A 9764-nucleotide genomic window follows, 5' to 3' on the forward strand; every position below is an offset into this window, starting at 1 on the left:
GTACACGGTGCGATTCTGAAGGTCGGAACGTCGTGAGCTCTGGCACATGTCACGATTGAGTTTATCCGAAAATCGTACGGAGGCAGTCACACACGACACGAATTTACTACGATTTACGCATTACGTTTCGCGCCATTCATAAAAATATGGATTCTGAGGACGAAATAGTTTTCTTTGTGGCAGCTATGGCTTGTGACGTCCCAAAAAAGAAAAGAAAACGAAGGACATGGCAAAGAGAATGGCTGAAAAGCAGAGAAAAGCATGGACTTTCTGTCCTTCATAAACAACTCGAGGTGAGTAGGCTATTTCAGAATTTCTGTTTAACTCGTTTTGCTGAAAATACAACAGACATATTCATTCATAAACCTTAAAGGCAAATGCAGAACTGGAGAGGATCTGCAAGGAGGAATGGCAGAGGATCGCCAAATCCAGGTGTGAAAAACTTGTTGGATCTTTCCCAAAAAGACTCATGGCTGTATTAGATCAAGAGGGTGCTTCTACTAAATACTGAGCAAGGGGTCTGAATACTTAGGACCATGTGATATTTCAGTTTTTCTTTTTTAATAAATCTGCAAAAATGTCAACAATTCTGTGTTTTTCTGTCAATATGGGGTGCTGTGTGTACATTAATGAGGAAAAAAAATTAACTTAAATGATTTTAGCAAATGGCTGCAATATAACAAAGAGTGAAAAATTTAAGGGGGTCTGAATACTTTCCGTACCCACTGTATATAAAAAATTGAAGAAAATATTAAAGATATTAATTAAAAGCCTCAAATAGAGTTTTTTTCCTATATGCTAACATCAGTGTAATATAAATTTAGCAAATGTATTAGGTAAAGGTTTTGCTCACTGAAATGCAATGTGTTATTAATTACCTATTTTTCTGTAGACGAATGACAAGACAGGCTTCAAAGAGATGCTGAGGGTGACTGTATGACTTTTATGAATTACTGTCTATGGTTGAGCCTTTAATCACTAAAACCAACACTGTTATGAGGAGGAGCATCAGTGCCCAAGACAGACTGTCAGTGACACTGAGATTCTTGGCAACAGGCAAGTCATGACAGACAAAAACAAAGAATAAAAAAAAAAAAATCATAATTATTACACTACATGTTTTATTACATTTCTCTCCATTTTTAATTTCTATCAATTTGTGAATGATAACAAAAAATATGTATAAAAACATCCCTTGATTAACAAAACATGATCTCATGTTTTAATTGTAGGAGAGTCATTTAAATCACTCGGATTTCAGTATCGAATGGGAAGTACAACCATTGGAAAAATTGTGGAAGAAACATGCGAAACTCTTCACCAAACTATGAAGGATTTTTTGAAGGTGCAGTCACATGTAAAAACATTGTAAATGAAATATTTCCAAATTATTTTGTGAAGTGTAATGACAGCAATATTCCTAAATAAATATTACTAAGCATTGATTTTACCTTGACCTTTTAAATGTAGCTGTAGTACAATGCAAAATGCACAAAAAAGTACATAAAGTACATATGAATATATTCTAAATTAAAGTTCTTCATAGGCCAACTTTTTCTTGGGCATCTCTGTTGTGGAGGATCAAAGCCAGCTTGCTTATGTTATTTCTAAATGGTATCTCAAATAACAAGTTGCTCTAATGTTTTCAGACACCAACTTCTGAGGAAGAATGGAGAAAAATAGCTCATGAATTTGAATTGAAGTGGCAATTTCCACATTGCATTGGAGCAATTGATGGAAAGCACATCTTCATACAGCCCCCAGCCAACAGCGGTAGCATGTACTACAATTACAAATCAAGATTTTCCATTCTGTTGATGGCCATAGCAGATGCCAACTACAAGTTCATTTACACAAATGTTGGTGTTCAAGGCAGAGTCTCAGATGCAGGTTTGTTCGCACATTCTGATTTACGAGCAGCCTTAGATCAGGGGAAATTAAACCTTCCACCTCCTGAGCCTCTAAAAAACAGCAGCATCATCATGCCTTATGCCTTTGTTGGAGATGAGGCTTACCCCCTGAGGAACGACCTAATGAAACCATACCCACACCGTCGACTCCAGCCTGAACAACGCATTTTAAATTACAGATTATCACGTGCAAGACGAGTTGTAGAAAATGCATTCGGGATTCTTGCCAACCGTCTAAGGGTGTTCCGTACCACCATCTGCCTTGAACCATCCAAAGCAGTAACGGTGACCCTGGCAGCACTGTGCCTCCACAATTTCTTGCGTCAAAAACAATCAGAAGCCTACCTTCCACCTGGGTTCACTGACTGGGAGGATGAGAACCATCAGCTCCATGAAGGGGAATGGAGAGTGCAGAGAACCCTGCAGTCTGTAAACATGGGAGGATGAAGAAATCCAACAGTTGCTGCAAAACAGCAACGTGACTGCCTTAAAGACTACCTTGTATCCACAGCTGGCAGTGTACCATGGCAAGATCAGTATGTGTAACAAGTAAAATGATGATCAGGTAAACACATAACAGTGAACATTAACTTTTATTAGTAATTTCGTATTCTACTAATCAGGTCCATGTTCAAACATTCTCAAATAAATCCAGTACAGAACACTGTTGGAAAAAATATGTAAATAATTCCAATAAAAACATAGAACAGCCCTCCACTGAATAGCCCTCAAACTTAAGTTCAAAATAAATAAATAACAAAAAGAATAATGATAAACATTAAACTAAAGATCCTGTAGCTGACGGCACCCAGTATCATCCGGCTGAGGCAAAAATGAGTACGCTTGCTGGGAAAGTAACGGGGGTGGTGCTGGTTTGGGTACTGAGGATGATGGAGAAGTAAGGTATGTTGAATGATGAGAATAGTAATTTCCAGGCATTGGGAAGCCTGGGTGACTTTGCACAGGATGCGGTGACAATTCACTTTCTTGGGCATCATAAATCTGAGACATTATAGATCGCTTCAATCGCAATACTAGAGTGGGGTTTTTGATCCGGCCAAGCTCCTCTGCGACCTGTTTCCCAAAAGAATACTCTCCTTTCTCCTCTCTGTTTGAAATCTTCTCTGCAACCTTACTGAGAATAGCTATTTTTTGTAGTTCAATGTTGTTGTCATTTGTCTTAGATCTGTACCTCACACGACGCAATGGTTGTGCTGAGCAATGTCGTGGAGTGACAAGAGCTGTAGAGGCAGGAGCTTCAGAGGCAGGAGCTTCGGAGGCAGACGAATCATTTCCACAAGCTGCGTCTGAAAAAGGGAACTGCTGGGAACTCTGCTGTAAATCTGGAGACACAGCAATTTCATTTTCCATTTCAATTTCCTCCTGTTCTTCAGCAGCAGTATCAGGTTCAGGCTGTAAGAAAACGTACAAGAACAATCAAAATGTTATAATAAAAATTACAAAAAAACTGACTTCCCTCTTTCTTTAAGTTCAAGTTCATCCTTTTCTCTTATCTCTTCCTCTTCCATATCCTCCTCATCTTTCTCACCTACTAATTCTTTCTGCCTCTTTTTTTCCTTTTTTTTTACTTACTTCCAAACTAGTTTCACTTGGTCCGTGTAAAACAAATGGCTTCAGGAATTGCAAGTGTTGGAATATCCACTTTTGCCTTGATGTCATCGGTGTTAATCCGCTACCACTTGGTTTTCCTTTAAGGATCTTTCCAAACTGTGTCCTTAGTGTAGCCATTCTAGTCTGCACATCCTGCACTGTATAAACAATTAAAAACAGCAACATTAAACTATTCTGACCAACTACACTGTGTCCAAAACTATCCCTTTAAATCAGTGGTTCTCAAAATGTGGTATGAGTACCACTAGTGGTACACAAAGGAATTACTAAATTAAATATAAATTAATGTTAAAACACAATCCTCTGGTTTCACAGACAAGACTTACGGCTAGTCCCAGACTAAAATGCATGTTTGAGCTATCGCAACTGAAAATATTTTGCTCTGACATATCTTAAAATATGTCAGTGCCATTGTTCTGTTTTAAGATGTGCACCTGTTTTAATGTTGGTCATTATGCTGGTACTTGGAGATCCAATATTTTTTGAAGTGGTACTTGGTATAAAAATTTGAGAACCACTGCTTTAAGTGATACAACCGGTGTAAGCTAAATATTAACATCAACAAAATGGATCAGCTTCTTTCAAAGACAAAATGTATTTTGCATGTCTGGTAACCGCTGTGTGTGTGTGAATTTATATACATTCATGTCGAAAAGACACATCATAGCTAGCTATTAGCTGTAGCCAAGGGGCTAAAAACTCACCTGAGAGATCAAGTTCTTGTGCAATACGCTGTAAAACATCATCCTTTCGAATTCTATCGTGATACACACTGCAGGCCACGTCATATAGTACACGTTCCTCCTGCCACAGTTCCACAAGCTTGTCTTCCTTCTCTAAGGTCCAAATTCGGCGTGGCGCCGCCATTGTCACCTTCCTCTTCTGTGGTTTTTGCCATCTTCTGATTGGTCAACTTCAGATTGATACGCCACAAATTTAAACCGACAGCGTCCGATTTCTTTTGACATATTTGGAAATTATCGGGAGGACGGGAGGTGCTCGTAACGTTCTCGGATCGGCCCGCAATTCTTCTCACACGGTAGGAGCCACGACCATGCGAGCATCTGCGATTTTCTCCCGAGAGAAAAAAATCGTCTGCGAGCTCGTACTACAGCAAAAATCGCACCGTGTACGCCCGCCTTAATAGAGAGACAGACAGGATCAGGTATGAGGTATCATCGATGATCAGTGTAGTCACACTTTAGAGAAGAAAGTATTAGGGGTGGGAATTCTGGTTCAAAACATTGCCTTAACATTGCCCTGGCTTCAAGTATCTGAAATATAACGGAAGTCAAAATTTGAACTTTTTATGGTCCTCATAATTCCTCCCCCCCCCATACTACTGAAGCCAGTGGGGACCATCAACTGTTTGGTTACCCATATTCTTCAAAATATCTTCTTTTGTGTTCAGCAGAAGAAAGAAATTCATACAGGTTTGGAACAACTTGACGGTGAGTAAATGACGACCTTTGATCAGTTTCATTTCTGTCAGAGGTGTAAAGTATTTGAGTAAATGTAATTAATTATTGTACCTGAGTATCTTTTTGAATACTCTGTAGTTTTACTGAGTATCAAAGATAATAGAAACTTTTACTTTCTACTTCACTACATTTTCTACAAAGTATCTGTACTCTTTACTCCACTACATTTGTAATGAGTGTTGCAATTACACATTACATTTTGCATGGCACCTAGTTCCCTTTCAGTCGGTCACTCTCGACGTCACGTCGGATGACCGACGAATTGGGATCTCGAGTGACCAGTCTTAGACACGAGATTGGTCTTAGAGAGACCAATCCACTTCGAGTGTAAACTAAACAAGCCAATGCACATTGGCATGCGATTATTGCATCCAGCTGCCGCTGATCACAGCATCGGGCGGAGAATCTTTTGTTTCCTTTTTTCCGCCACTGACCTCTCGGTCGGTAGTACCCAAATACTCAACCGCAATAGTCCGCACGAACAACACTGCGACTGTTGTGTACATCAACTGACAAGGTGGTCTGCGCTCCCGTCGCATGTCGCAACTCGCTTGCCACCGGGTGATGGTCACGATCGCTGCCTCTCGTGTCTGGGCATTAAGCACGTTGAGGCGGCTTTCATGGACGAGTCATGCTCTCATTGCGGGAGTATGACCGTCTCGGAGCTGCGGACCAGACTCAGTTTCCTGCAAAGGGGCGGAGTGCCCGTGCCCGTGCCACTGCCTAGATCTAGGGTTCCCTCTGGCGGCAGCCGGGGGCGCCCTACTTCTGTCACTGGCCGGACTGGTCTTACAGTGACAGTGAGGAATTCCTAGAGACCTAAGTGGATCCCATATGTGTAAAGTCCACGGTATAGCCTCAGAGCCCGTGTTTCCCCGGCAGACTTCTGCCATTCCAAGAGGGTTACAATCACCTCCAATGTTCCATATGCACCTAAGGTATGTTCATGTGTGTATTTGCTTCCGAAACCTCCTTTAGGAAGGATGGAGCTTCCGCAACGTCCCTGTCCCAAGTGGAACGTGTACGTTTTCCCAGTGTTATCCAGTCTTACTGAGTGGGTAGTGCCATAGTAGCAGTAGCTGGTCCTCTTGTGCAGGCCCTGGCCTACGCCAAAAAGTAGGGGCGCAGGTTCCCTCCTTCAGGGAACGAGGGTTTCCATACGTAACTGAGACGATTTTCTGCAGCAGTTTATTTCTGCTATAAAAGAAAAAGAAAAAAAGCAGCATACGCTCTTCTGTGTCAGCCGCACTGCAAGGATGCTCTGTTTCCGTTCAAATCAAAGTGTAAATACATGTAGAAAACGTATCATTGTGTCACGTCTTACACAGAAGAGTGTATGCTGCTTGCGTTCAGTGGTTATTCTCCAAAATGGCGCTACGGTGATGCGGAGAGACACAGAGGAAACAAATTGTTGAACAAAGTTGTTATTTTTGTTTTCTTCACGTACAAAAAGTATTCTCATCGCTTCATAATGTTACGGTTGAACCACTGATGGCAGATGGACTATTCTGACGATGTCTTTCATACTTTTCTGGACCTTGACAGTGTAATTTACTTGGCAAGGCAATGGGACAGTCACAAGCCTCCCGGTTTTCATCCAAAATATCTTAAATTGTGTTCGGAAGACGAACGAAGCTTTTAAGGGTTTGAAACGACATGGAGGTAAGTGATTAATGACAAAATTTTCATTTTGGGGCGGAGTATGCCTTTAACTTAAATCTTTACGTTGGCTGAACTTGTCAAATTGAGTTACAAACAATCAAATTTTCTGGTAACATACAAATACACAAGTTACCTATACAAAGCTGTAATAGGTTTTATCAACTCAAAAAGGCAATCCGTTTCCACAGGTTTTCTAAGTAAATTCAACTTATGACTTTTTTTTTATTGTTTTTTTGAAATCCAAAACCAGTCAATACCAAGTTTTGTCTGTCATCAAAAAGCAGTAAACACTGAATTTTGTCTGCTTTCCAAAACTAGTCATGTCAACTGTTCTATCAGTGCATAAGGCAGGGAATAGCAGAAAGTAGGAGATGAAGTTATAAATGAGCAGTGTTTATTGTATAATCGCAGCTGCGTCTTTCCTGATGCTCAATTTGACTTTGTCTGACCAGTACAAATTCAACAAGCCTCTTTCTTAACAAAAACAAAACAAATAATATAAAATGAATTTAAAAAGTAAATTAAAGGAGTATTAATGAGTAAAGAAAGATAACCCAAGTTATAACATGAGAGACAAAAAAAAGTTTATAAAAGTCTTAATTTAAAGTATCTTGAGGTTCTATGGGCTCTACAAGTAAACTAAAATAATGTATTTAACATCCTTGTGAAATGATGGCACTGCTCAATGTTTTAACATTTTAGTCTGAAAAGGCAGGACAATGTAAAAACATAAGTGAAAGACTCTGCACATTCACCAAAAAACTGAGCCAAAAATAAATTTCCAATGTGGAAAAAAAAAAAACACTCAAATTTTGCAAGATCTATCAAAATATTCACATGTAAAAGATTTAATGATAGCATTTTGACACCCATCCATTAATGACTACAAAAGACATTGTAAAAGATATCCTCACATTTTAATATATATATAGGCTATATATATATATATTTTTTTTTTTCATTTTTAATGAAAATAGCTTCGTTTCTTTAGGTCAGACTTGTTTTGCATGGACGACGTGACGTGACATGTGGCCAAGTATGGTGACCCATACTCAGAATTAGTGCTCTGCATTTATCCCATCCTAAGTGCACACACACAGCAGTGAACACACACACCGTGAACACACACCCGGAGCAGTGGGCAGCCTGGGGAGCAGTTGGGGGTTCGGTGCCTTGCTCAAGGGCACCTCAGTCGTGGTATTGAAGGTGGAAGAGAGCGCTGTACATTCACTCCCCTCACCTACAATTCCTGCCGGACCTGAGACTCGAACTCGCAACCTTTGGGTTATGAGTCCGACTCTCTAACCATTAGGCCACGACTTCCCAAGACTTGTACATCTTGATGCTTGAAGTTTCGTCCCTAAACATTTAGCAAAATTGAGCTCACATTCCAGGTTTGCACTACACGTAATGCTTAAAACTTAGGACTCAAAATTTTAGGAAAATATGAAATACGTAGATTTTTACACATCGACAGTTAAGGCTCCACTGTGTAAATTGGGAGTTTAAAAAATAAATGTAAAAATTCACACGTGACCATAGTGTCTAAATGAAATGGCTCTCTTATTATTAAAGTATATTACCATAATAAAACAACTACAAACATAACATGGTCCTCAATGGATACATAAACACAATGAATGTTGATAAATCTAGAAGCAACAACCAATGCAATAATGTGTGGGAAGAAAACAAGTGAACACAAATGTGGATTAACTGATATTCACAAACATACAAAATGGTGATAACCTAATTGGTTAAGACTTAAGGACTAGTAATCTGGTCAGATTCATGACCTGAAAAAACATCAAGACACAACATCACCACTAGAACCAGGAACTCCAGAGGTGCTCTTATCTGTGCTTATAATAAATATACTGAAAGGTATCTTCTAAACTAAACACTAAGTGCATCCAAAGACATTTAAATATAAAAGTATGCCACTGGCGAGACTCATAAAGAGATCTCATTTTAGCTGTAGAAAGTCAGCTTTAATTAATGACTATGAACAGTTTTGATGGTAACGCCATTAATACAGTTGAACATGTCAACTGTTAACCCATAGGGTCAAGTACATTATGTAATGTTTGCCTAACATCACTTAAGTAGATCTCTGTATGTTCAGCATCCTCAACAAGTAAGAGAATCAGTGTGTTTACTGAAGTAGAACATTGTTTTCCGAAGGTAAAGCTGGCATGATGTGCTCGGCTCATGTTATAACTCGTCATGAGGTATCTTCAGGGCATGGTCACAGAGATCTGTGGAAGGAGTTAAAGAAATAAAATTACATATGCAATGTAGTAAAAAAAATGTATTGGTGATACAGTTCCAGATGTCCTTTCTGAATATTTTACACAATATTGTACGTATTGTTAAATATGCTTGAAACTGTGTTTTTTACAGGTAAATGCGTGTAGCTTGTGACTATGGTGAATTAAAAGAACTTCAGATAATCTAGAGACACGTATCATGTGAAGTTCATAGGTCATATATCCATATTTACAGCATTACCTGTCCTCTTACTGCAGAGCTTGTCTTTAACATTGTCTGTCTCGTGAGCAAAGAATTCAATAAGTTCATCCTCGTGCTGCTCAACGATTGTTTCACACTGTGAAAAGAAAGACTATTTCTAAAACAGATCAGGAAATTCAGATGTTTTTCAAACAGCATTTCATAAATAGTGTACAATTATTGCATCGAATCAGCAGAAAATTGCATCCTAATTGCAAATACAATTTAAAGGGGTGGTTCATTGCGATTTCACTTTTTTAACGTTAGTTAGTGTCTAATGTTGATGTTTGAGCATAAACAATATCGGCAAAGTTACGAAGCTGAAAGTTCAATGCAAACGGAGATATCGTCTTTTAAAATTCTGGCAGTTTAATGCCTACAAAAACGGCTCGTAGGGACTACAACGAGCTACTTCCCGGGTTCGTGACATCACAAACCCAGATAAACCCCGCCCTCGGGAAAAGGCAGCAAAGGGGGCGGGGCCATGCTGCACTGCTTTAGAGAAGAGGAAGAGAAAACGTCTCCAGGTTACGTATGTAACCATGGTTCCCCGAAGGGAACGAGACAC

The 9764-nt window shown here is 39.4% G+C and overlaps 1 protein-coding gene and 1 pseudogene across 1 annotated transcript; both read right to left on the minus strand.

Annotated features, from left to right (window-relative positions):
- Window positions 1-2541: 2541 nt before the first annotated feature.
- On the minus strand, window positions 2542-4414 carry LOC107730892 (uncharacterized). Its single transcript, XM_016541846.1, has 3 exons — window positions 4247-4414; window positions 3504-3679; window positions 2542-3323 (listed from the first exon to the last, which is right to left on the minus strand). The coding sequence occupies exons 1-3, from the start codon at window positions 4407-4409 to the stop codon at window positions 2694-2696; spliced, it is 969 nt and encodes a 322-aa protein (XP_016397332.1). The 5' UTR covers window positions 4410-4414; the 3' UTR covers window positions 2542-2693.
- Window positions 4415-8292: 3878 nt separating this feature from the next.
- Window positions 8293-9764, minus strand: part of LOC107730890 (protein canopy homolog 2-like) — a 3303-nt pseudogene continuing 1831 nt past the window's right edge.

Source organism: Sinocyclocheilus rhinocerous, unplaced genomic scaffold (assembly GCF_001515625.1).
Source record: "Sinocyclocheilus rhinocerous isolate Xijiao unplaced genomic scaffold, SAMN03320098_v1.1 scaffold1090, whole genome shotgun sequence".
Lineage (NCBI taxonomy): Eukaryota > Metazoa > Chordata > Actinopteri > Cypriniformes > Cyprinidae > Sinocyclocheilus > Sinocyclocheilus rhinocerous.

What these genes read in the sequence shown, in the direction of transcription:
- LOC107730892 (XM_016541846.1), bottom strand. Translation starts at nt 4,409, where the DNA reads ATGGCGGCGCCACGCCGAATTTGGACCTTAGAGAAGGAAGACAAGCTT. An exon ending in ACAAGAACTTGATCTCTCAG is followed by an intron (nt 3,680 to 4,246) that starts GTGAGTTTTTAG and finishes TTGTTTATACAG; the next exon opens with TGCAGGATGTGCAGACTAGA. An exon ending in CAAGTGAAACTAGTTTGGAA is followed by an intron (nt 3,324 to 3,503) that starts GTAAGTAAAAAA and finishes GTTTTCTTACAG; the next exon opens with CCTGAACCTGATACTGCTGC.